Consider the following 27,858-nt stretch of genomic DNA (forward strand, 5'->3'; position numbering starts at 1 on the left):
ATGCGATTCGCCACCTGGTCATCAGAAGGGGGAAAGGAGAAGATTAATTGTGTGTCGTCTGCATAGCAATGATAGGAGAGACCATGTGAGGTTATGACAGAGCCAAGTGAATTGGTGTATAGCGAGAATAGGAGAGGGCCTAGAACAGAGCCCTGGGGGACACCAGTGGTGAGAGCGCGTGGTGAGGAGACAGATTCTCGCCACGCCACCTGGTAGGAGCGACCTGTCAGGTAGGACGCAATCCAAGCGTGGGCCGCGCCGGAGATGCCCAACTCGGAGAGGGTGGAGAGGAGGATCTGATGGTTCACAGTATCGAAGGCAGCCGATAGGTCTAGAAGGATGAGAGCAGAGGAGAGAGAGTTAGCTTTAGCAGTGCGGAGCGCCTCCGTGATACAGAGAAGAGCAGTCTCAGTTGAATGACTAGTCTTGAAACCTGACTGATTTGGATCAAGAAGGTCATTCTGAGAGAGATAGCGGGAGAGCTGGCCAAGGACGGCACGTTCAAGAGTTTTGGAGAGAAAAGAAAGAAGGGATACTGGTCTGTAGTTGTTGACATCGGAGGGATCGAGTGTAGGTTTTTTCAGAAGGGGTGCAACTCTCGCTCTCTTGAAGACGGAAGGGACGTAGCCAGCGGTCAGGGATGAGTTGATGAGCGAGGTGAGGTAAGGGAGAAGGTCTCCGGAAATGGTCTGGAGAAGAGAGGAGGGGATAGGGTCGAGCGGGCAGGTTGTTGGGCGGCCGGCCGTCACAAGACGCGAGATTTCATCTGGAGAGAGAGGGGAGAAAGAGGTCAGAGCACAGGGTAGGGCAGTGTGAGCAATGTACTCGAAGACTGGAGTTGGGAAACACTGGACGAGTGTATGAATCCTTCAACAGGAGTGAATTAGCATGATCATAACTTCCTATCTATTCAAATTCTACATACAGTAACTGCATTGACTCTACGGATCTAGGATGCGTACACCTTTATACAGCAGTGGTTGTGCATCATCGCTATATGCTGTTCTTTCACTGGACTGACTGACCTGTACAACAGTACATACAGTAGGCAGGGTGCCGGTTGGAGCGAGTGGTCGCATTCGCATTCGCACTTCGCTCTGCAGGTTGTATAACTTTTTCATTACATTTCATTATAGTACAACGGTTGATTTGTCTAATCTTAGCAATTCTTCTTAGCTAGCTACATAGCCGTCCTTGTATCAGAGATAATTGCATAATTATCGTATTTCGTCGCCCTAACGTAGCCTTCACTGCTATTCGCCCAGGAGCTAGCTAACGCTAGCTAACGCACACAGATTAGCATCACTGTAGTGCTATTCACTCAACTGTACGACTTGATTAGTTTACTGTTAGCTAGCTACATAATCTTAGCAATTCTTCTTAGCTAGCTACATAGCCGTCCTTGTATCAGAGATAATTGCATAATTATCGTATTTCGTATTTCGTCGCCCTAACGTAGCCTTCACTGCTATTCGCCCAGGAGCTAGCAACGCTAGCTAACGCACACAGATTAGCATCACTGTAGTGCTATTCACTCAACTGTACGACTTGATTAGTTCAGTGTTAGCTAGCTACATAGCTGTCTTTGTTTCCAAGATAATTGTGTAGTTTAGTGTGTGTAGCCTTGGAGTGATTATCTTAATTCACTGAGGTTCGCTAGCCAGCTATTTGTCGTCCTTAACGTAGGAGACTCTGCTAGCTAGCCAACAGCTAACAGCTAACAGCTAGCCAACGTCACCACACGTCTACTGATTCGAATTCAATCACCGGTCAGGGAGTATCACATTTTCATTTCATTACAGTACAACGGTTTGATTTGTTTGATCGTAGCTAGCTACATAGCTAGCTACATAGCCGTCTTTGTTTCAAAGACAATTGTGTAGTCTAGACCGATTTCCTAGGTTAGCTAGCCAGCTATTGTCGTTCTTTAACTCAACGTAACGTAAACAACACTGCTAGCTACCCAGCTAGCCCCCGAATAGCAGCACTGTAGAAATTATTACACTCAACGGAACGACTTGATTAGTGTAGTGCCAACAACGCAGCTACTGCCAGCTAGCCTACTTTAGCAGTACTGTATCATTTTAATAATTTTAGTCAATAAGATTCTTGCTACGTAAGCTTAACTTTCTGAACATTCGAGACGTGTAGTCCACTTGTCATTCCAATTTCCTTGCATTAGCGTAGCCTTTTCTGTAGCCTGTCAACTATGTGTCTGTCTATCCCTGTTCTCTCCTCTCTGCACAGACCATACAAACGCTCCACACCGCGTGGCCGCGACCACCCTAATCTGGTGGTCCCAGCGCGTACGACCCACGTGGAGTTCCAGGTCTCCGGTAGCCTCTGGAACTGCCGATCTGCGGCCAACAAGGCAGAGTTCATCTCAGCCTATGCCTCCCTCCAGTCCCTTGACTTCTTGGCCCTGACATAAACATGGATCACCACAGATAACACTGCTACTCCTACTGCTCTCTCCTCGTCCCCCCACGTGTTCTCGCACACCCCGAGAGCTTCTGGTCAGCGGGGTGGTGGCACCGGGATCCTCATCTCTCCCAAGTGGTCTTTCTCTCTTTCTCCCCTTACCCATCTGTCTATTGCCTCCTTTGAATTCCATGCTGTCACAGTTACCAGCCCTTTCAAGCTTAACATCCTTATCATTTATCGCCCTCCAGGTTCCCTCGGAGAGTTCATCAATGAGCTTGATGCCTTGATAAGCTCCTTTCCTGAGGACGGCTCACCTCTCACAGTTCTGGGCGACTTTAACCTCCCCACGTCTACCTTTGACTCATTCCTCTCTGCCTCCTTCTTTCCACTCCTCTCCTTTTGACCTCACCCTCTCACCTTCCCCCTACTCACAAGGCAGGCAATACGCTGACCTCATCTTTACTAGATGCTGTTCTTCCACTAACCTCATTGCAACTCCCTCCAAGTCTCCGACCACTACCTTGTATCCTTTTCCCTCTCGCTCTCATCCAACACTTCCCACACTGCCCCTACTCGGATGGTATCGCGCCGTCCCAACCTTCGCTCTCTCTCCCCCGCTACTCTCTCCTCTTCCATCCTATCATCTCTTCCCTCTGCTCAAACTTTCTCCAACCTATCTCCTGATTCTGCCTCCTCAACCCTCCTCTCCTCCCTTACTGCATCCTTTGACTCTCTATGTCCCCTATCCTCCAGGCCGGCTCGGTCCTCCCCTCCCGCTCCGTGGCTCGACGACTCATTGCGAGCTCACAGAAAAGGGCTCCGGGCAGCCGAGCGGAAATGGAGGAAAACTCGCCTCCCCTGGGACCTGGCATCCTTTCACTCCCTCCTCTCTACATTTTCCTCCTCTGTCTCTGCTGCTAAAGCCACTTTCTACCATTCTAAATTCCAAGCATCTGCCTCTAACCCTAGGAAGCTCTTTGCCACCTTCTCCTCCCTCCTGAATCCCCCCCCCTCCCTCCTCCCTCTCTGCAGATGACTTCGTCAACCATTTTGAAAAGAAGGTCGATGACATCCGATCCTCGTTTGCTAAGTCAAACGACACCGCTGGTTCTGCTCACACTGCCCTACCCTATGCTCTGACCTCTTTCTCCCCTCTCTCTCCAGATGAAATCTCGCGTCTTGTGACGGCCGGCCGCCCAACAACCTGCCCGCTTGACCCTATCCCCTCCTCTCTTCTCCAGACCATTTCCGGAGACCTTCTCCCTTACCTCACCTCGCTCATCAACTCATCCCTGACCGCTGGCTACGTCCCTCCCGTCTTCAAGAGAGCGAGAGTTGCACCCTTCTGAAAAAAACCTACACTCGATCCCTCCGATGTCAACAACTACAGACCAGTATCCCTTCTCTCTTTTCTCTCCAAAACTCTTGAGCGTGCCGTCCTTGGCCAGCTCTACCGCTATCTCTCTCAGAATGACCTTCTTGATCCAAATCAGTCAGGTTTCAAGACTAGTCATTCAACTGAGACTGCTCTTCTCTGTATCACGGAGGCGCTCCGCACTGCTAAAGCTAACTCTCTCTCCTCTGCTCTCATCCTTCTAGACCTATCGGCTGCCTTCGATACTGTGAACCATCAGATCCTCCTCTCCACCCTCTCCGAGTTGGGCATGTCCGGCGCGGCCCACGCTTGGATTGCGTCCTACCTGACAGGTCGCTCCTACCAGGTGGCGTGGCGAGAATCTGTCTCCTCACCACGCGCTCACCACTGGTGTCCCCCAGAGCTCTGTTCTAGGCCCTCTCTTATTCTCGCTATACACCAAGTCACTTGGCTCTGTCAAACCTCACATGGTCTCTCCTATCATTGCTATGCAGACGACACACAATTAATCTTCTCCTTTCCCCCTTCTGATGACCAGGTGGCGAGCATCTCTGCATGTCTGGCAGACATATCAGTGTGGATGACGGATCACCACCTCAAGCTGAACCTCAGCAAGACGGAGCTCCTCTTCCTCCCGGGGAAGGACTGCCCGTTCCATGATCTCGCCATCACGGTTGACAACTCCATTGTGTCCTCCTCCCAGAGCGCTAAGAACCTTGGCGTGATCCTGGACAACACCCTGACGTTCTCAACTAACATCAAGGCGGTGTCCCGTTCCTGTAGGTTCATGCTCTACAACATCCGCAGAGTACACCCTGCCTCACACAGGAAGCGGCGCAGGTCCTAATCCAGGCACTTGTCATCTCCCGTCTTGATTACTGCAACTCGCTGTTGGCTGGGCTCCCTGCCTGTGCCATTAAACCCCTACAACTCATCCAGAACGCCGCAGCCCGTCTGGTGTTCAACCTTCCCAAGTTCTCTCACGTCACCCCGCTCCTCCGCTCTCTCCACTGGCTTCCAGTTGGCTCGCATCCGCTACAAGACCATGGTGCTCGCCTACGGAGCTGTGAGGGGAACGGCACCTCAGTACCTCCAGGCTCTGATCAGGCCCTACACCCAAACAAGGGCACTGCATTCATCCACCTCTGGCCTGCTCGCCTCCCTACCACTGAGGAAGTACAGTTCCCGCTCAGCCCAGTCAAAACTGTTCGCTGCTCTGGCCCCCCAATGGTGGAACAAACTCCCTCACGACGCCAGGACAGCGGAGTCAATCACCACCTTCCGGAGACACCTGAAACCACACCTCTTCAAGGAATACCTAGGATAGGGTAAGTAAGGGTAAGTAATCCTTCTCACCCCCTTCTCCCCCCCAACAAGATTTAGATGCAAGTGGCTGTTCCACTGGTTGTCATAAGGGGTATGCACCAATTTGTAAGTCGCTCTGGATAAGAGCGTCTGCTAAATGACTTAAATGTAATGTAAATGTAATGTAAATGCCAGAAGTGACTTCCCTGAAAATGAGACTGTTTGATATTTTAAATTGTTTTATTTAACCTTTATTGAGACCAAGGTCTCTTTTACAGATTACAGAAATGACAGAAAATACACATATAAAAATAGAAATGCAAGCAGAAAGAAAATCATGGTCATAAAAACAAACACATTTGTTAGTAATAAGGTCCTCAATTAGCTTTCTGGATTCAGGGAGTGGGAAACAAACCCAGGTGTCACATCCTGACCTTAGTTATATTTGTTTTCTTTATTATTTTGGTTAGGTCATGGTGTGATAAGGGTGGTTTGTGTAGTTTTTGTATTGTCTAGGGTTTTTTGTATGTTTATGGTTTTCTAGTCTAGGTGTTTATATGATTGGTTCTCAATCAGAGGCAGCTGTTTATCGTTGTCTCTGATTGGGGACCAGATTTAGGTAGCCATATTCCTTGGATTGTTTGTGGGTTGTTGGCCTGTTTAGTTGCCTGTCTGCACTATGCATATTAGCGTCATGGTTTGTTTTGATAGTTTGTTCAGTGTTCTCTCTTTTATTAAAAGAGGATGTACGCATTCCATGCTGCGCCTTCCTTTTTTTTTTCTTCTTTTTTTGGGGTGAATTTTTACCCCTTTTTCTCCACAATTTCGTGGTATCCAATTGTTTTTTAGTAGCTACTATCTCGTCTCATCGCTACAACTCCCGTACGGGCTCCGGAGAGACAAAGGTTGAAAGCCATGATACACAACCCAACCAACCAAGCCGCACTGCTTCTTAACACAGCGCGCATCCAACCCAGATGCCAGCCGCACCAATGTGTCGGAGGAAACACTGTGCACCTGGCAACCTTGGTTAGCGTACACTGCGCCCGGCCCGCCACAGGAGTCTCTGGTGCGCGATGAGACAAGGATATCCCTCCCTAACCTGGACAATGCTAGGCCAATTGTGTGTCGCCCCACGGACCTCCCGGTCGCGGCCGGTTACGACAGAGCCTGGGCGCGAACCCAGAGTCTCTGATGGCACAGCTGGCGCTGCAGTACAGCGCCCTTACCCACTGCGCCACCCGGGAGTCTCCTTGGTCTCCTCTTTATGACGACCATGACACCATGTCTCCGGCATGAAAGGAAAACACCTTGCACATCACATCAATAGGGTTAACCCACTTAGAGGGAATTGTAACGTGGCTCATACAACGAGGATGGCTACACCGCACCCAACGAACGGGAAGGCACGTCCCTGTGATTCAACTTTCTTTCAAGCCCCTTCACACGTCTACCCGTCTGTTCTGCGGGCCTCAGTTGCCATCCCACTTCTGACCTATGTAAGGTCATTTGCGTTTGTTTTGCAGTCTTCCATTAGTGTTGACAGAGGGAACTACAGCGAACTGAATTCAAGTCTTAGTCTGCGTCCCAAATGTCACCCGTATTACCTACATATTGCACTACTTGGGGCTCTGGCCAAAAGTAGTGCGCAATAAAGGGAATTGTGTGCGATTTGGGACACAAACTTATTAACCTAGGCATCCTATCTTATTGAGCACAGTGGTTCCACTGCAGATGGAAACAAAGACAGAGGAGCAAACACAGATGCCCTGGCTCAGAAATGCCAGATGTCACTTGCATGATTCTAAATGCCAGCTCCTTTTCCTGCCCGAGTCATCAGTTCCCTCAGGTTGTTGGTGTTCCTGAATTTCACCATTCAATGTTTATTTCATTACTGGATGTAATGTATTTGCTTGATTGCAAAGTAACCTTAATCAATCCTCATCACTTCATTAAATTGAATCATGATTTCAATAGTTTTTCATAAAAGCATGAAATACAAAGTGATGTGAAAATATATAAGGAACAGTTGCGTAAATGCAGTTTAATAATAATAGTTCAGAGAAATTGTAACGGCTTTCTTCCGTCGAAGGAGAGGAGGAACAAAATGCAGCGTGGTTAGAGTTCATGGTGTTTAAAAAGTGAAACTAAACATGAACACAATTACAAAATAACAAATTTGGCAAAAACCCAAAACAGTCCTATCTGGTGCAATGACCGGAAACAACCACCCACAAACCCCAACACAAAACAAGCTACCTAAATATGGTTCCCAATCAGAGACAATGACTAACACCTGCCTCTGATTGAGAACCATATCAGGCCATACATAGAAACGGACAAACTAGACACCAACACTAAAACAAGGAAAACATAAGGGTCAAATTTAATTTTACAAAATGATTGTATCAAACTGATTACAGAGGCCAATATCGTAATACAGACTATAATATATACACACAAGTATTTTTTTAAGGAACAACATCCTGTATCCATGCCGTAAGAGTCTGACTCAGACCCTCCTTCTGGCAGACGGAAGCTCCATCTCACCACTTAGGACTCAGGAGTGGGTATAACGGGAGCGGACATCTAATTGTTCTATTTCTATGAGAGGAGATTGTCGAGGAGCCTTGGTGACAAGAGAAGGTTAAGGCAATTTGAGGCCAGGTGCTTTTCTAAAAGGTCAGGATATTTCCCAGCATGCAGGGTAGCGATTTAAGAAGGGCTGATGCGTAAAATGGGGGGTGTGAGGTGGGGAGGTGGTGGAAGAGGAGAGGGCCCCTTGTGGGGAGAGGTGCAAATAAACACACAAACAACGCTTCGTTTTCATTTTTCTCTTTGTTCTTCCATAAAATGGGAGAACATAAAAATACAAAAGAGAGAACATTTTGATGTCTCATAAAATCACTTTATATCAAATCAAAGTTTATTGCTCGAGTACGCAGATTTGCAGATGTTGTTGCAGTTAAATGCTTGTTTCTAGCCTCTTACAATAGATGCAATCTTTAATATGAGACAACAGAACATCAATATAATCCCTTTTTTAATGAATTTCACTGTATATCATTTCCCCTGTCAAAGCCTAAATCCCAAGCTTTAAAAGTGTCAATCAGCAGCTGAAACCAAAACAAAGTGACTCCTCCACCCATTTTGATAAAAAAGCTGAGGGATAGGTCTGGAGAAATGTAACCACTCTCAAATTCATAGACAGATCTGTGGTTGCAGGGACTGACCATCTATGATACCAACATTATATTTTTAACCATGTTTTGAGGCTAAAATGTTTGTTTACATTTATTTGTCTACAAACATAGGCGTGATAAAGCTTATATATTGGGTTCTGATGGGGTACGGCAGTTGAACTATGCTTATGGGGCATTTCTAAGTTATATTCTTCAGGAATAAGTGGGTACATTTCATTTATTCAGAAGTCCAAAAATGGAAGAAGGAACTGCAGATTATCCCTTTAAAATGAAAGATGGGAAAATCGGACTTTGTCTGGAGCAGATAGCAAATCCCTATGAATCCCTTCACTTTCTCAATATTACTTTTCAATAGGTATGATTACCTACCTTTCAGCTCCTATCAGCTATATGGATAGACACATTTTGCCCATACACATACACCTCCAGTTTGGTAAGCTTTTTCTCTACAGGGCCTTCGGAAACAACATTGTTTCAATAATATATAGTGAAGGGCGATTCCGTCAGCACCGGAGTGAAGGACGGCTCTGGCAGCTCCTGACTGACCGGCGGCTCTGGCAGCTCATGACTGACCGGCGGCTCTGGCAGCTACTGACTGGCGGGCGGCTCTGGCAGCTCCTGACTGGCGTGCGGCTCTGGCAGCTCAGGACAGACGGGAGACTCTGGCAGCTCAGGACAGACGGGAGACTCTGGCAGCTCAGGACAGACGGGAGACTCTGGCAGCTCTGGACAGGTGGGAGACTCTGTAGGGAGGAGACGGAGAGACAGCCTGGTGCGGGGGGCTGCCACCGGAGGCCTGGTGTGTGGAGGAGGCAACGGATAGACCGGACCGTGGAGGCGCACTGGAGGTCTCGAGCCCCGAGCCTGTACAACCCTACCTGGCTGGATGCTCCCCGTAGCCAGGCCAGTGCGGCGAGGTGGAATAGACTGCACTGGGCTGTGCTGGCGAACCGGGTAAACCATGCGCAGGGCTGGTGCCATGTACCCCGGCCCGAGGAGAGGCACTGGGGACCAGATGCGCTGAGCCGGCTTCATGGCACCTGGCTTGATGCCCACTCTAGCCCGGCCGACACGAGGCGCTGCGATGTAACGCACCGGGCTATGCCTGCACACCGGGAACACTGTGCGCCTCACGGCATAACAAGGTGCCTGCCCGGTCCACCTCTCTCCACGGTAAGCACGGGGAGTTGGCTCAGGTCTCCTACCTGACTTAGCCACACTCCCTGTGTGCCCCCACCCAAGAAATATTTGGGTCTGCCTCTCGTCCCTGCCGCGCTGCCGTGCTGCCTCCTCATACCACCGCCTCTCAGCTTTCGCTGCCTCCAGCTCTGCCTTGGGGCGGCGATATTCCCCAGCCTGTGCCCAGGGTCCTTTGCCGTCCAAAATCTCCTCCCATGTCCAGGAGTCTGGAGATCACTGCTGCTGCCCGTTACCATGCTGCTTGGTCCTTGGTTGGTGGGTGATTCTGTAACCGGTTTCTTCTTCCTCCTCTGAGGAAGAGTAGTAGGAAGGATCGGAAGGATGCAGTAGTAGGAAGAAGTAGGAAGTAGGAAGGATGCAGCGTGGTATGTATCCAGCGTGGTATGTATCCATAATGGAATTTAATTGAAAAATGAATACAAAATACAAAAGAACAAGAGAATCAAAATGTAAACCGAAACAGTCCCGAATGGTGCAAACACTGAAATGGAAAAACAATCACCCACAACTCAAAAGTGAAACCAGGCTACCTAAGTATGGTTCTCAATCAGGTACAACGATTGACAGCTGCCTCTGATTGAGAACCATACCAGGCCAAACACAGAAATCCCAAATTATAGAAAAAAGAACATAGACTGCCCACCTCAACTCACGCCCAGACCATACTAAAACAAAGACAAAACAAAGGAACTAAGGTCAGAACGTGACAATGTGAAAGTAAATATTTAAATCATTTCAAATTCCTTACGGCACCCTTTCTTTTATTTTTTATTCTTTTTTTTACAGACGGATAGCCAGGGGCACACTCCAACACTCACATAATTTACAAACAAAGCATGTATGTTTCGTGAGACTGCCAGATCAGAGGCAGAAGATGACCAGGGATGTTCTCCTTGATAAGTGTGTGAATGTGAGGCCTCTTAAGGGAGAGGCTCTGATGGGGATACGACGAATAGGGGCTCACTGATAACGATGGAGGAGGGAGTTGAGTAAAGGAGCAACGAAGGAGAAAAGGGTCTCACCATGTGAGTGGGCTTGAGTCTCCATCGAAGCGCGTCAGGTTGGAGCGATCCTCTTCAAAGCCATCAAAGTCCTCCAGCTCCTGGGCGTTGCAGAGGGATTGTCTTTCTCTGGGTTGGCATGCTGACCACAGAGAGACGGGTGGATGGAGAGTGGGTAGAGTTAACAGTCAAAGAAGAGTGAAAGGATGCATTCAATTAATTCATTAGAAGCTAATGGCGATGGGAAAGCTAAATCCTAGATGAGCATTGAGGGGTTAAACAAGTTGGGACTGAAAATATTATTTTAAATAGGAAGCTGAGATTGCGGCAGCCCAAGAGAACTGGACATGATGGCATGAGTGGGAAAAGTAGAGGTGCTTTGAGGAACTGAAGAGGTAGGGATGAGGAGGAGAGGACCTGAGGTTAGGAGAGAGGGGCCTTAAGAGGCTAAAAGTGAGGGCTCAGAGAGGGGTTTGGAGGTGGGTTGATGTAGGGGAGGTTAGATACACAGAGGCACAGAAAGTAACATCAAGATTGGAGGTAAGAAGGAGAGTAGAGCAGATGGTTAAAAAATGAGGGGTTCCTAAAGAAGGAAAAATAAAGACAGTGTGTTAAGAAGAGAAGCAGAGAGAGAGAGAGAGAGAGAGAGAGAGAGCACCGGAGAACATAATTGTTTTCCTCATCATCTGTAACCCAGGGTCATGTTATTTAGAGAACAAAGTGCAAAGAAAAATGAAAATGTGCATTTCTTATTGGGCAAGTTCAGGTATCTTAATCTCTCGCTGTTTCACTCAATTTCTCTTCTGTTTCATGCCTAATGAAGGAACACCACTCTCCTGTCTTCTCCACTCAGCAGCTCTGGCGACATGGGCCCATAGCTTCTCTTCTGGAGAGTCACCTCCAGGCTAGGGACACACACAGGGACAGACAGGGCGGCATGACTATACTGGATGAAGCGACAGAGACAGGGCAGTAATGATGATCACACTCACTGAGGACACCAACAGAGAGACAAGCAGGTATGACTACAGAGAGAGTAGCACGTTCCAGTGTGACTACAACTGGCTGAGAACAGAGAGGACAGAGAGGACAGAGAGGACAGAGAGCAAATCAACTTTGTTTTGTCGTGGAAGAATCAGAATTTGTTGGTAACATATGTAAGATGTTTTATATTCATCAAATGTGTGTAAGTTACTTCTCATCAGAATGGGTTTTTTGTATAATACTGTGGCGAGGTTGCAGTTATCTGTTCTATGTCAAGACTAAGTTGCATGGGCCGCAGAGAGGGGAGAGGTCAAAGTGTCATCATGTGTAAACATATCTTTTGCTCCACAATGTCTGTGTGCCAGTCAGTGTGTCTCTGTGATCTTGTCCAGGATTGGTTGTATTTAGAATTGGTTGTATCTAAATTACAATTTGATATATGTCTGTTGATATGGAGGATTGGTTTATGGTTCTGAGGTTGAGAGAGGAGACAAAGCTGAACAATGAATTATGCCGAAGCTGTCTTATCCTGTGTATCTTTGCTATAAAGGATCCCATTTGCCATTGTGTTGGGACTCTCAACTGCCGCCTCGTTCTCGTCAGCTCTCCCCTCGTCTTCACTGCTTGCTTGGTGGCCTGCTCTTTCAAGTCATTTCCGGTCACAACTTGCAGGCTTGTTTTCGAGTTGCTGTGCGTTTTGTTGCCAACCTATTTTGCTACCTGACAACTTTACAGTTTTCACTTTTTAATTACCATTCATATATTTATTTATTTTTTCCTCAACTTTTTCACTCCGGACGCTTTATCTGGACACGATTCGTCAGGACCTCCAACAGCCGAAGCTAAGTAGTAACATTAACATGATGCCTTCTATTTGTAGTCGCTGTACTCGCCTTACGGCGAGGATAGCTGTGCTACAAGCCCAGCTTCAGACGCAATCGTTAGGCAAGGGTAATTTCAGTGTAGGAAAGGATGAAACCGCGTCTGTGCCACCAGTAAGTACAGATAGTAGTATAAATCCCCTGGCACAGTCCCCGCAGCCGGGCAACTTTCTCACGGTTTCTGGAAGGAAATGCTGTAGGAAAGCTCAACCGGTGTCGCTCATTCAGCCTAAGTAGCGGGTCGGAGTCAGAGGCCGAGTCTTCTCTGGTCTCTACTCCTCCCGTTACGGGGTCTGAGATGCCGAAGCTTCCCACCATTAGCTCTGACAAATTGAAAACTCTAGTCATTGGCGACTCCATTACCCGCAGTATTAGACTTAAAACGAATCATCCAGCGATCATACACTGTTTACCAGGGGGCAGGGCTACCGACGTTAAGGCTAATCTGAAGATGGTGCTGGCTAAAGCTAAAACTGGCGAGTGTAGAGAGTATAGAGATATTGTTATCCACGTTCGGCACCAACGATGTTAGGATGAAACAGTCAGAGATCACCAAGCGCAACATAGCTTCTGCGTGCATATCAGCTATAAAAAGATGTGTCGGCATCGAGTAATTGTCTCTGGCCCCCTCCCAGTTAGGGGGAGTGATGAGCTCTACAGCAGAGTCTCACAACTCAATCGCTGGTTGAAAACTGTTTTCTGCCCCTCCCAAAAGATAGAATTTGTAGATAATTGGCCCTCTTTCTGGGACTCACCCACAAACAGGACCAAGCCTGGCCTGCTGAGGAGTGACGGACTCCATCCTAGCTGGAGGGGTGCTCTCATCTTATCTACCAACATAGACAGGGCTCTAACTCCACTAGCTCCACAATGAAATAGGGTGCAGGCCAGGCAGCAGGCTGTTAGCCAGCCTGCCAGTATAGTGGAGTCTGCCACTAGCACAGTCAGTGTAGTCAGCTCAGCTATCACCATTAAGACCGTGTCTGTGCCTCGACCTAGGTTGGGCAAAACTAAACATGGCGGTGTTCGCCTTATAGCAATCTCACTAGGATAAAGACCACCTCCATTCCAGTCATTACTGAAAGAGATCATGATACCTCACATCTCAAAATAGGATTCAGTGTCTCTCAATGAATTCTCTGAGAGCCCCTTCCACATTGCAATAGCCTTTTGACTTTCAACAGTTCAGTGTCTATAATGAAAAATCAAATCAAATCAAATCAAATTTATTTATATAGCCCTTCGTACATCAGCTGATATCTCAAAGTGCTGTACAGAAACCCAGCCTAAAACCCCAAACAGCAAGCAATGCAGGTGTAGAAGCACGGTGGCTAGGAAAAACTCCCTAGAAAGGCCAAAACCTAGGAAGAAACCTAGAGAGGAACTAGATGCTAATGAAGAAATACAGTACTCTTACAGCATATGCTTTATCAGACATTTTGCGATTGCATGAGGTCGCCCACACGCGCTATAAACATTTGGATAATAAAGAATTTAAAGCAGTTTGAAGATAGAAGCCGTCTGCATTTGTTTATTAGGCTACTGTGCAGTCTGACAAGTAAACATAGCCTGAAGTACGTACTGTAGTATACATGGTAAAGTGCGTAATTCCTTACATAAGGGAGAGCAGGCCATGTCCAGACAGAAGTTGGCTTGATGAAAATGATGCCCATTTCGTCTGTTCTCTTTTGGTTGCAATGTCATTGTTTTTTAGATAAACAGCTCGTTTTTGAATGGTAGCTGTGTTAAGGGTAGAGTTTGGGGCGGGTTGAGTAGTCCTGGAAAGGTGTGACTTTCAGTTTACAATAGGCCGTAAGTATACAGCAGAACGCTGACTGTCCTCACTTTGATTATGCTGTAACATACTGTAGCACCATGACCAGGATCTCTATTCATTTAAGTGAACAGATTAGGGCTTTCAGGTGGAACGGAAAATCTAGTACAGCCAATAATGTTTTTTTTTTTTTATCAATTAGTATATTTGAGTTTAACCACAATATTTGTTGTATTATTTGTTCTGTCTCTTCTGGTGGATTAAACTGAAATTGCAACCAACTTTCTATGGCTTGTTAATAAATTACAATATTTTGGAAATGCTTTTGTTTTCAAATAACCTAAAGTGAGCGGGGGAAAAAAAAAGGCCATTCTTGAACATGGGGTGAGACGTTGTTACTAATTTATAAATAAAGCCAGTTTGTTATTTAGAATTATTTATTTCTGTTTTTAGAGGGAGAGAAACCAAAAGTCCACCGTCGCCTCATGGGTCTCTCCGGTCTCAGACAGTATGGGTATCGAACCAACATCTGAAGCAATGCAGTTTACACTGCAATTGTCACGCCCTGACCTTAGAGATCCTTTATTCTCTATTTTGGTTAGGTCGGGGTGTGACTAGGGTGGGCATTCTAGTTTCTTTATTTCTAGGTTGGTTTGGTATGTTTCCCAATCAGAGGCAGCTGTTTATCGTTGTCTCTGATTGTGGATCATATTTAGGCAGCCTTTTCCCACCTGTTTGTTGTGGGATCTTGTTTTTGTGTATTGCCTGTGAGCACGGAGCCTGTGAGCACTGCATTTGCTTCATGTTTCGTTAATCTTGATTGTTTTTGTGAGTTTCATTTAATAAACATGTGGAACTCTACGCACGCTGCACCTTGGTCCGTTAATTCATAAGACTATCGTGACAGCAATCCTGGAGGCCCCATCCACAAAGTGTTTAATGCTGATCAATTGCCTTGCTCAAAGTATCAAAATACAGAGAGGTGTTGGCAAGAGTCTATTGTCCTACTGATAGCCTATAATGGTATATTAACACACTGACGCCTCAGGACCAGACATCCAATCAAAACCTTAGAAAGACCTTGACAAAATAGAGGCTTTGTGAGCACAGCCTTGCCATTGAGAAAGGTAGACACATGAAAATATGTCTTTCTGTAGAGGACAGGCTGTGCAACCACAGAATAACCCGAAACAGAGCTACATTTCCTGAAAAAATATAAAAACAATTAGAGAGTATCGTTTCTCCAAATTTGACCAGAGTAGGCGAACAGTCCTGTTAGGGGAGGACGCAGAGAGCTGTGGGTTGGCAGCACTTACATTCCTCCCTGCCATAAGATGAGGCACAGTGTCTGACAGACAAACCAACCTGCACAAGTCCTCTATGCTTATTGTTATTGTTAAATGTGTGGTTATTTTGACCCTTGATTATTGTTGTTACTGTTGTTCCGTTTACAATATTTATTATTGTTAATTTAATTATGTTAATATTGTAAATGTCCAGAATAAGCTTTGGTAAATGGTCACTGTTACGTCATGCCAATAAAGCTGTCACGTTCTGACCATCGTTCGTATGTGTTTTCCTTGTTTTAGTATTGGTCAGGACGTGAGCTGGGTGGGCATTCTATGTTGTGTCTGGTTTGTCTATTTCTATGTTTGGCCTCATATGGTTCTCAATCAGAGGCAGGTGTTAGTCATTGTCTCTGATTGGGAACAATATTTAGGTAGCCTGTTTTGTGTTGGGTTTTGTGGGTGATTGTTCCTGTCTCTGTGTTTGCACCAGATAGGGCTGTTTAGGTTTTCACACGTTTATTGTTTTTGTTAGTTCATTCATGTATAGTGTCTTTATAAATTAAACATGAATAACCACCACACTGCATTTTGGTCCGCCTCTCTTTCACCAGAAGAAAACCATTACAAATTGTATACATTGCAAATTGAATTAGAGAGAGAGAGCGAGGAGTCTTAGCCTACCTCTTTCAGGTAATACATTCAACGTGGTATTAGCCTTATATTTAGCTAATGACTGAAGGATTTTGCATAATAAGCTTCCAATTTATAGCCTCTGTCTCTTGCGCAATACGCACACACACCTGTTTTCTCTGGACTCTCTCCTTTGGGTAGGACGGAGGATGCCCATGAGAATATTGATGCCTATGAAGCATTTCATCTACTCTTCAAACATTTCAAACAATAACGGGGAGTCATTGGATGTGGTGACGGACAGGTTGAGGCAATGCATAGCCTATGAATATCTGTACCTTGCAAACACGACAAACCATGACCTAAGCCCAGTAGATAAACACAAATGACTCTCATATCCATTTTGATGGCTAGTTAGCTGGTTGTCTGTATGGCTAGCTAGTGAAAGTGACAGATGAGGTTGACGCTTTGCAAACGCACCCCTAATTTACCACCACACACCTTTTCTTGCCTGAATAAATACAACGGGGGGATTTCAATTGACATGTGGACTGACGATTTTCTGACGGACGGCCAGACGGAAAGACGGAAGGCCAGACAGAGAGACGGGCAGCCAGACGGAAGATGGACGGCCAGACGGCCAGACGGCCAAGCGGCAGACCAGGCGGCCAGTTGGCCAAACGGAAGGCCAGACGGTCAGACGGACAATGTATAATGTACTCTAAAGTTTAGCATTTCTAACTACAAACATCATGCAACCGCAAAACATCAGATAATAAATACACTGTACAGTATTTCTTTATTAACATCTTTATGCTTTCGTTAATAAAATAATGATTAAAATACTCTTTCAAAATGCAGATGTTTATTTCAACTATCAGCAGGACAATAGACTCTTGCAGAGTTTAGGGACTTTAAATATATTAATGGATCCATAACGATTTACTATGGGAAAAAATAATAATATATAATATAAATTATAGAATTATCAATCATTGCCAATAGGAAATATTTTACTAGCCAACAATTTTGTTTTATTCATAGAGGATTCATTCTTTAAAATGTAACCCTCTCTATTGTGATGCTTGTATTTGATTTAATACAAATAATGTAGATTCAAGAATATGATAGATTCAAGAATATGATAGATTATTGGACTGCTGTTTTCAGTGGGGACCAGTCATTCAGGGCAGGTGTGGCAGTAAAATGGTACGCAGCATCATCTGGATATGTGTGCAACAAAAGTTCAACATTCACCTTCTGCTACCATTTCAATCAAGCCGGTCTACTCAAACAATTTGATGCAATTCCAACAAATGCACAACACAGAATGCACTGCAACTGCCTCTGCAACGCAATGCTGCAAGGCAAACGCAGCGCTCCATTGTAAATGAATGTACTTCTGGTGTACCAAAATGCAGTGACATTGTCAGTGTGATCAAGGCTTAAGAGCCAATGTATGATCCGAAGATGTGGTCGGAGGCTCCATGTGGAGGGTGTGGCGCAATTGCGGAGCCTCTGGAGGCAAGCAGAGGCCAAATGAAGCTCAGTCGCTCAGTCACACCGTCATGACTTCTGCCCAAGTCGATGCCTCTCCTTGTTCGGGTGGTGCTCGGCGGTCGACGTCACCGGTCTTCTAGCCATCATTGATCCATTTTTCATTTTCCATTGGTTTTTGTCTTGTCTTCCTACACACCTGGTTTCATTCCCATTCATTACCTGTTGTGTATTTAACCCTCTGATTCCCATCATGTGTCACCTTCTGACCTTTATTTCCTTTGTTTTGTCATTATTTAGTATGGTCAGGGCGTGAGTTGGGGTGGGCAGTCTGTTTGTTTTTCTATGATTTTGAGATTTCTATTGTTCAGCCGAGTATGGTTCTCAATCAGAGGCAGGTGTCATTAGTTGTCTCTGATTGAAAATCATACTTAGGTAGCCTGGGTTTCACTGTTTGTTTGTGGGTGTTTGTTTCTGTACCGTGTCTTTTCACTACACAGTACTGTTTTGGTTTTCGTTCGTTTCACGTTTATTGTTTTTGTATCCGTTGTGTTCATGTTAAGTATTTCTTATTAAAAGAACCATGGACACTTACCACGCTTACCAGGTCTGGTTGTTCCATCCTCCCGCACACCCTCTCCGATACCCATGGAGCTGGGAGGTGTGGTGCACAGGGAGAATGGAGGGGGTTCCCGCTCGTGCACCATATGTGGCCACAGAGGTCACACTGCTGGTCGGTGCCGGGTTGGTTCCTCTGGGTATCAAGGCGGCAGGCAGGGCAATCTGGCGTCATCCCAGGTGACTAGGCACCATTCTCATCCAGAGCCCTCTGTTGCACATATGTTTGTCTCTGTTACCTTTCCTGAATTTTCCCCGCGTTCCCAGCATAAGGCGCTAGTAGATTCAGGCGCGGCTGGGAATTTCATTAATAAAGGATTAGCTCATAGTTTAGGGATCCCCATTGTTCCTGTGGATATGCCTTTCCCCGTTCATGCTTTAGATAGTCAACCATTAGAGTCAGGGTTTATCAGGGAGGCCACCGCTCCTTTGAGTATGGTAACACACAGGGAAAAGATTAGTCTTTTGCTAATTGATTCTCCTGCGTATTCCGTGGTGCTGGGGCTACCCTGGTTAGCTTGTCATAACCCCACTGTTTCGTGGCCACAGAGGGCTTTCACGGGGTGGTCACGAGAGTGCTCAGGTAGGTAATAATAATAATAATAATATATGCCATTTAGCAGACGCTTTTATCCAAAGCGACTTACAGTCATGTGTGCATACATTCTACGTATGGGTGGTCCCGGGAATCGAACCCACTACCCTGGCGTTACAAGCGCCATGCTCTACCAACTGAGCTACAGAAGGACCACAAGGTGTTTAGGGGGTTTCCATTGGTGCTACTACAGTGGAAAGTCCAGAACAGGTCTCCACCGTGCGCATTCCCCCAGAATATGCCGTTTTGGCTAAAATATGCCGTTCTGTAAAAAGAAGGCGACTCAATTACCACCCCATCGACGGGGGGGATTGTGCGATAAATCTCCTGGTAGACGCTGCACTTCCCAGGAGTCACGTGTATCCCCTGTCTCAAGTGGAGATGGTGGCTATGGAGACATATGTCTCTGAATCCCTGCGTCAAGGGTACATTCAGCCCTCCATTTCAAAGTCTCCTCAAGTTTCTTTTTTGTGAAGAAGAAGGATGGAGGTTTGCGCCAGTGCATTGATTATCGAGGTCTCAATAAAATCACAGTGAGGTATAGTCACCCGCTAACTCTTAACACTGTGGCGATTGAGTCAATGCATGGCCCGCGCTTCTTCACTAAACTGCATCTCAGGAGTGCGTACAATCTGGTGCGTATTAAGAAGGGAGACTTGTGGAAGACAGCATTTACAGTGCTTTGCGAAAGTATTCGGCCCCCTTGAACTTTGCGACCTTTTGCCACATTTCAGGCTTCAAACATAAAGATATAAAACTGTATTTTTTGGTGAAGAATCAATAACAAGTGGGACACAATCAAGAAGTGGAACGACATTTATTGGATATTTCAAACTTTTTTAACAAATCAAAAACTGAAAAATTGGGCGTGCAAAATTATTCAGCCCCTTTACTTTCAGTGCAGCAAACTCTCTCCAGAAATTCAGTGAGGATCTCTGAATGATCCAATGTTGACCTAAATGACTAATGATGATAAATACAATCCACCTGTGTGTAATCAAGTCTCCGTATAAATGCACCTGCACTGTGATAGTCTCAGAGGTCCGTTAAAAGCGCAGAGAGCATCATGAAGAACAAGGAACACACCAGGCAGGTCCGAGATACTGTTGTGAAGAAGTTTAAAGCCGGATTTGGATACAAAAAGATTTCCCAAGCTTTAAACATCCCAAGGAGCACTGTGCAAGCGATAATATTGAAATGGAAGGAGTATCAGACCACTGCAAATCTACCAAGACCTGGCCGTCCCTCTAAACTTTCAGCTCATACAAGGAGAAGACTGATCAGAGATGCAGCCAAGAGGCCCATGATCACTCTGGATGAACTGCAGAGATCTACAGCTGAGGTGGGAGAATCTGTCCATAGGACAACAATCAGTCGTATATTGCACAAATCTGGCCTTTATGGAAGAGTGGCAAGAAGAAAGCCATTTCTTAAAGATATCCATAAAAAGTGTTGTTTAAAGTTTGCCACAAGCCACCTGGGAGACACACCAAACATGTGGAAGAAGGTGCTCTGGTCAGATGAAACCAAAATTTAACTTTTTGGCAACAATGCAAAACGTTATGTTTGGCATAAAAGCAACACAGCTCATCACCCTGAACACACCATCCCCACTGTCAAACATGGTGGTGGCAGCATCATGGTTTGGACCTGCTTTTCTTCAGCAGGGACAGGGAAGATGGTTAAAATTGATGGGAAGATGGATGGAGCCAAATACAGGACCATTCTGGAAGAAAACCTGATGGAGTCTGCAAAAGACCTGAGACTGGGACGGAGATTTGTCTTCCAACAAGACAACGATCCAAAACATAAAGCAAAATCTACAATGGAATGGTTCAAAAATAAACATATCCAGGTGTTAGAATGGCCAAGTCAAAGTCCAGACCTGAATCCAATCGAGAATCTGTGGAAAGAACTGAAAACTGCTGTTCACAAATGCTCTCCATCCAACCTCACTGAGCTCGAGCTGTTTTGCAAGGAGGAATGGGAAAAAATGTCAGTCTCTCGATGTGCAAAACTGATAGAGACATACCCCAAGCGACGTACAGCTGTAATCGCAGCAAAAGGTGGCGCTACAAAGTATTAACTTAAGGGGGCTGAATAATTTTGCACGCCCAATTTTTTCAGTTTTTGATTTGTTAAAAAAGTTTGAAATATCCAATAAATGTCGTTCCACTTCATGATTGTGTCCCACTTGTTGTTGATTCTTTACAAAAAAATACAGTTTTATATCTTTATGTTTGAAGCCTGAAATGTGGCAAAAGGTCGCAAAGTTCAAGGGGGCCGAATACTTTCGCAAGGCACTGTAGCACCACCTCAGGGCATTATGAGTACCTAGTCATGCCGTATGGGTTGATGAATGCTCCATCAGTCCTCCAATCATTTGTGGACGAGATTTTCAGAGACCGACACAGGCAGGGTGTAGTGGTGTATATCGATGACATTCTGATATACTCCGCTACACGTGCCGAGCATGTGTTCCTTGTGCGCAAAGTGCTTGGTCGCCTGTTGGAGCATGACCTGTACGTCAAGGCTGAGAAATGCTTGTTCTTCCAACAGTCCGTCTCCTTCCTGGGGCATCGGATTTCCACGTCAGGGGTGGAGATGGAGAGTGATCTCATTGCAGCCTTGCGTAATTGGCTGACTCACACCACGGTAAAGGAGGTGCAGCGATTATTAGGGTTTGCCAACTACTACCGGAGATTTATCTGGGGTCAAGTTGCTGCTCCCATTACCTCACTACTAAAGGGGGGCCCGGTGCGCTTGCAGTGGTCAGCTGAGGCGAAAGGGGCTTTTAGGCACCTGAAGGCTCTGTTTACCTCTGTTCCTGTGTTGGCTCATCCGGATCCGGATCCCTCTTTGCCGTTCATAGTGGAGGTGGACTCATCCGAAGCTGGGATAGGCTCAGCCCGGCGGAGTGAAACTATGATGTAGGGTTCCCGGAGCTGTTGGCTGTCATCAAGGCCTTGAAGGTGTGGAGACATTGGCTTGAGGGGGCTGAACACCCTTTTCTCATCTGGCCTGACCATCACAATCTGGAGTACATCCGGGAAACGAGGAGACTGAATCCTCGTCAGGGAAGGCGGTCCATGGATCCCACTCCCATACTCCCAGCCTCTTGTTTGGTGGCGCCGTTAGTGTGGGAGCTGGACGGGGACATTGAGCGGGCGTCACGTGCAGAGCCCTCTCCCCCTCAGTGTCCAGCTGGGCGTCTGTACATTCCGTCTGCTGTTCGTGACCGAATGATCTATTGGGCCCACACGTCTCCCTCCTCTGGTCATCCTGGGATAGGTCGGACGGTGCGCTGCCTTGATGGGAGGTACTGGGAGGTACTCATGTCCTTTAGCTAAGGACATGAGAATTTATGTTTCCTCCTGCTCAGTGTGTGCCCAGTGCAAGGCTCCTAGACACCTGCCCAGAGGTAATTTACAACCCTTACGTGTTCCACAACGGCTGTGGTCACACCTGTCGGTGGATTTCTTAACTGATCTTCCACCTTCACAGGGCAACACCACGATCCTGGTCATTGTGGATAATTTTGTAAGTCCTGTTGTCTCCTCCCTTTACCCGGTCTCCCTACGGCCTTACAATCTGCGGGGGGTCTGTTTACACACGTCTTCCGGCACTATGGGGGGCCTGAGGATATAGTGTCTGATCGGGGTCCCCAGTTCACGTCAAGGGTCTGGGGGTCTCGGTCAGCCTTACCTCAGGCTTTCACCCCGAGAGTAATGGGCAGGTGGAAAGAGTTAACCAAGATATGGGAAGGTTTCTGCTGTCTTATTGCCAGGACCGGCCGGAGGAGTGGGCGAAATTCGTGCCCTGGGCAGAGATGGCCCAGAACTCACTAGGCCACCCCTCCACTAACCTTTCTCCCTTTCAATGTGTATCAGGGTATCAGCCGGTTCTGGCTCCATGGCATCAGACCGAGTCAGATCGAGGCTCCGGCGCGCGGAGGAAACCTGGGAGGCCACCCACGTCCACCTTCAGCGCGCCATACTGTGCCAGAAAGTTGCCGCAGACCGTAACCGCAGTGAGGCCCCGGGGTTTGCACCAGGGGACAGGCTCTGGCTGAAGTGCGGGATGTTCCTCCGCCCCCTCTGGACATCGAGGGGGTCCCAGCGTACTCCGTTCGATCGATTTTGGATTCGAGACGTTGGGCGAGGGGCCTTCAGTACCTCGTGGACTGGGAGGGGTTCGGTCCGGAGGAGAGATGCTGGGATCCTGTGAAGCTCTGGTGAACTCCATGCCCAAGAGGGTTAAGGCAGTGCTGGAAAATGATGGTGGCCACACAAAATATTGACACTTTGGGCCCAATTATGACATTTTCACTTAGGGGTGTACTCACTTTTGTTGCCAGCGGTTTAGACATTAATGGCTGTGTGTTGAGATATTTTGAGGGGACAGCAAATTTACACTGTTATGCAAGCTGTACACTCACTACTTTACATTGTAGCAAAGTGTCCTTCCTTCAGTGTTGTCACATGAAAAGATATACTCAAATATTTACAAAAATGTGAGGGGTGTACTCACTATTGTGATAAGACTGTATACACAGTCTATATACAGTGCCTTGCGAAAGTATTCGGCCCCCTTGAACTTGGCGACCTTTTGCCACATTTCAGGCTTCAAACATAAAGATATAAAACTGTATTTTTTTGTGAAGAATTATTGGATTATTGGATATTTGAAACATTTTTTAACAAATCAAAAACTGAAAAATTGGGCGTACAAAATTATTAATTATTAATACTTTGTAGCGTCACCTTTTGCTGCGATTACAGCTGTAAGTCGCTTGGGGTATGTCTCTATCAGTTTTGCACATCGAGAGACTGACATTTTTTCCCATTCCTCCTTGCAAAACAGCTCGAGCTCAGTGAGGTTGAATGAAGAGCATTTGTGAACCGGTGCAAAATATAATAAAAATAAATATATGTTATATTTGCCTTGATGTCAGCTTTGCACACTCCTGGCATTCTCTCAACCAGCTTCATGAGGTAGAGTCACCTGGAATGCTTTTAAATGAACAGTTGTTCCTAATTTGTGGAATTTCCTTCTTAATGAATTTGAGTCAATCTGGAATATGTCAAGTAATTTTATAGTTCCTTCAAGTGCAGTTGCAAAAGCAATTAAGCACTATGATGAAACTGGCTATCAAGTTCCAACCGCTGTGTCTTTGTGAGACAACAGAGTAGGGGAACGGATGATCTCTGCAGGTGTGGTTCCCACCGTGAAGCATGGAGGAGGATGTGTGATGGTGTAGGGTCGCTTTGCTGGTGACACTATCGGTGATATATTTAGACATCTGGTTTGCGCTTAGTGGGACTATAATTTGTTTTTCAACAGGAAGATGACCCAAAACACACCACCAGGCTGTGTAAGGACTATTTGACCAAGGAGTGTGATGGAGCTATGTTATAACAATATGCACTTCATTTCTCATAATGCTGTGCGAGGTTCCCCTCATCTGACTCGTCGGTGCTCTGTTCTGTTCTGTGAAAATGTTATAAATGTGCTGAGAAATAGCATACAGAAGTTAATTCAGTCCCCGCGTCGGGCAGCCTGCCTGAGCCCTGTGCGTGGGAGGGGTCTGTCAAAGCCGTCGCTCTCTAATTATCCAAGCAATAGAAGACACCAGGGACGGGGAGGTGACCAGCAGACATATTCTGGGAAAACAAAAGGTATATGCAATAGAACTGATAATTAGAAATTACCATTTGAGTAGACATATTTCCCTCTACTGTTAAGATTGTGAATGAGGATGCGTAGGCTTTGCCATTCACTTATGTTGTGGTTGTGTAGGCTATACCGAGAGAGAGAACTATGAACCGCTAACGTGTTTTGGTAAAGCTACTCTCCTTGTAGAGAGCGTTGTGCAAAATGCAACGTTTGTTAATCCTGGATACATGATAGGATTAGGAACATTTTTACCAAGAAATCATTAGATTAATTTGTCTCCGTTATGCTTTTTTCGATGTTGCAATTGCCTAAATTCAAAAGTAAAATATATGCTTGCACTGCACTTAAACCAGATTTAGAGATGTTATATCGATTTTAGGGGGATGTTTACATTTTGTAATTGGATACCGGTGCGACAAGGGTACCTATTGGTCGAAAATAATCCACCATGCTCGAGTAATTAAATGTAATTTTGTGTGCTATTAATTGTCTGGTAAGTGTGTCAGCGATTTAAATGAACATTCATTTGAATTAATGAACCGGGACATCCACTTTTTTAGCAATATTCTACACATGTGTGCCGCTGCTGGCAGTTGTGAACTAATATGCCTGCATGTTCATTATCTGTATTTACAGCGAGCTGGAAATGGAAAATGTTCAAATATCTGATTTAGAACCCCTCTGCTTTGATCAAGAGGACAGTCGGTCAGATCCCACAAAAAGCCTCTCATGGGCTTCAAACTACCAACGCATCAATAAAAAGTCACTTTCCAACGAGCATCGTTGCGAGTCGGGGAATTGGGAGACTGCCTGCGCGGATTCAGGACAATGGCCAACTGCCTCCGGAGACGAGCCCGGCGAAATCAGCCAGCGGGGAGCAGAAGCTGAGAGAACCGTATGTTGCCTAGAGGAATTGGAGACATCTTTCACACGCAAATACGAGGATTTCAATTTACAACAGGAGAACAGTCCGCAGCAGTCCGCAAGGATCAGCAACGGAAGCCTGAGTCACAGCTCCTTCGACGAACTCCACGACGGTGTCCAGGAACTGTCCATGTTGTCAGACAATGAGTTTACATCCGAAGCCTTGGGGAAATCAGCGGATTACGGTTTCATAAGTGCTGTCACTTGCCTGGTGACAGGCATCTCGTTAGTAGCCATCTCGTACACTGTTCCCCGGGAAGTTAAAGTGAACCCGGACAGTGTGTCGGCCCGGGAGATGGAGAGACTGGAGAGGGAGAACGCCCTGGTAGGGGTTCACCTGGACCGGTGGGTTATAGCAGGGCTGTGCCTGCTCACCCTCGGGGGTGTGGTCCTCTCCACCCTGCTCATGGTGTCTTTGTGGAAAGGGGAGATGTTGAGGAGAAGGGCCTTCGCCTACTCCAAACAGTCTGCACAATTATATGGCTCTATCAATTTAAGAGGGGGCTCAAACCCACCTAATGTCCCCTCCCAATTCTCTGTGGAAGATTTGGAAGAGGTCCTAAATTGACATAATTTGTAAGTCGCTCTGGATAAGAGCGTCTGCTAAATGACTTAAATGTAATGTAAATGTAAATTATGTACAATTGTAAAGACACGGACTAATCTCTGACAGAAAGTCCCTCTGCAACTCTTACCAATGGTGTCTTAAGATAATGCTGCTTTGATTTGTGCATTTCATTCACGTAGCCTACTGGGAATACTCCATTCCCCATGTAGAATGCTCCTTGCCTAAAATGGATGGGTATTATTTGAAATATTGGCTGAATTTACCCTCCGACATAGGTTTGTGTTGTGCAGACCATAACATCTTATTAGCATGACATTTGTCATTTTGTCAAAGCAATGGTCTATTCTGTGTATATAGTGTCTTTAAAAGTTAAAATTGGATATAATGTTGTATCAGATTTAAAAGACAATTGCATGATCAACACTGGAAATACAAACACACATTGTGTCCATATTTGCTTTTTGCTATGCATACAAAATGCAAATACTTAGCTAAGACAAATAATAATACAAGGGTTATGTTTGTGAGTAGCTCAGTAAATACTCAATACACTAGGATATTGGACAGCAGATATTCAAAAACACAAGTGATACGCGACACACACGCACGCACGCGCCTTAGGAGGGTTAGCTGGTTAAGGTGCTCTGAACAAACTGTTGTCGGTGTCTAAAATTGCACCGTATTCCTTATTTAGTGCACTACTTTTGACCTACTCCTAAGGTGCCATCTGGGATGCAGACATTGTGTCCCTTGCTTATGGTGAGCATAATGCTGTGCAGTGCAGGTTCAGTAATAGAATGTTTACAGTGTGCAGGATCAGATTATACTCACCAGCCTTTGTAAGCATGTAGCACTAACCATTGCCAAGATGCACACTTATTTTACCTCTTAGTGCCGTAATTGAATGTATGACTTGCCTGTCTATGTATTACCTACATGTTAAGTGGACTTGTAATCCGTCCTCATTTAGTGTTGTTCACTGAGGGTATGAGTAGGGGTGCTCCAAATGTGAGAGGATATATATGTATATTGTGTCATTTAAGCAAAGTTGAAAAGGCTTCAAAGGTAGGCTATTTATTTTAAATAAGCAGATCTTAGGCATATCTGGAGTGGGGGCTGGGCACTACAGCTGACAACCACCCACTGTCTTTCACTCACTCACCCACTCACTCACTCTCTCACACACACACACACACACACACACACACACACACGCAAGCCCCCCTCCCCTGAACGGAGTCACTGAGTAATCCGTCAGGCCAGCTGGCAGCAGGAAATGGAATTGGAGTGCTGCAGGGATCATATGGGGTCAAGAGCTGGGTTGTGGCAGTTGTGGCCCCTGGGGATCAGGAAGTGAAGACACATGCGGTGGTAATGGCTGTGGCTCAAATGGCACCATATTCACTATGGGCCCTGGTCAAAAGTAGTGCACTATATAGGAAGTCGTGTCAGGGTGAAATTTTGAGACATAGCCAATGTATCTTATCCGATGTGGCATCCAGTTATCATCAGCTGTCATAGCATGTGAAGGGAAAGTGTTCAAAATGTATTTTTGCATTTTTTTTTTTTTTTTTGTATTGTATTTTGAGTTGGCAGTGAGGTCATTACTGCAATTCTAAAATTCCTTTCGGATTCATAACCTTAGTTAATAGCTTATTCGATAATGATTCTGATTCTCATTACCCAGTGTTTGTTGCATAGCAACGACCGGCTGAGTAAAGGAAGACCAGGGAAGAAGTGACAAAATAAAGCCCAAATTAATGACTTATTTCCATTGTGACAAGGTTTAAGGTAATATAGCACCTAATGTTCTCACCCCTATCTTATTGATTGCAAGATTTAGATGCAAGTGGCTGTTCCACTGGATAACATGTATACACCAATTTATCAAGTAAAAACTGGATAAAGCCCTGC

At 45.9% G+C, this 27,858-nt stretch overlaps 1 protein-coding gene across 2 annotated transcripts; it reads left to right on the top strand.

Moving 5' to 3' along the window:
• The first annotated feature begins 24,295 nt into the window (after nt 1-24,295).
• LOC118399022 (transmembrane protein 74) lies at nt 24,296-27,443 on the top strand. Of its 2 annotated transcripts, none has more exons than XM_052471905.1 (2): nt 24,296-24,454; nt 25,089-27,443. In XM_052471905.1, the coding sequence occupies exon 2, from the start codon at nt 25,099-25,101 to the stop codon at nt 25,942-25,944; it is 846 nt and encodes a 281-aa protein (XP_052327865.1). In that variant the 5' UTR covers nt 24,296-24,454; nt 25,089-25,098; the 3' UTR covers nt 25,945-27,443. The 2 variants fall into 2 exon arrangements, with proteins under 2 accessions (XP_052327865.1, XP_052327866.1); XM_052471906.1 differs by lacking the exon at nt 24,296-24,454 and adding an exon at nt 24,486-24,945.
• The last annotated feature ends 415 nt before the right edge of the window (nt 27,444-27,858 follow it).

This window comes from Oncorhynchus keta, chromosome 20 (assembly GCF_023373465.1).
Source record: "Oncorhynchus keta strain PuntledgeMale-10-30-2019 chromosome 20, Oket_V2, whole genome shotgun sequence".
Taxonomy (NCBI): domain Eukaryota; kingdom Metazoa; phylum Chordata; class Actinopteri; order Salmoniformes; family Salmonidae; genus Oncorhynchus; species Oncorhynchus keta.

Excerpts from the sequence above, each read along its gene's own strand:
- LOC118399022 (XM_052471905.1), top strand. The coding sequence starts at position 25,099 with ATGGAAAATGTTCAAATATCTGATTTAGAACCCCTCTGCTTTGATCAA.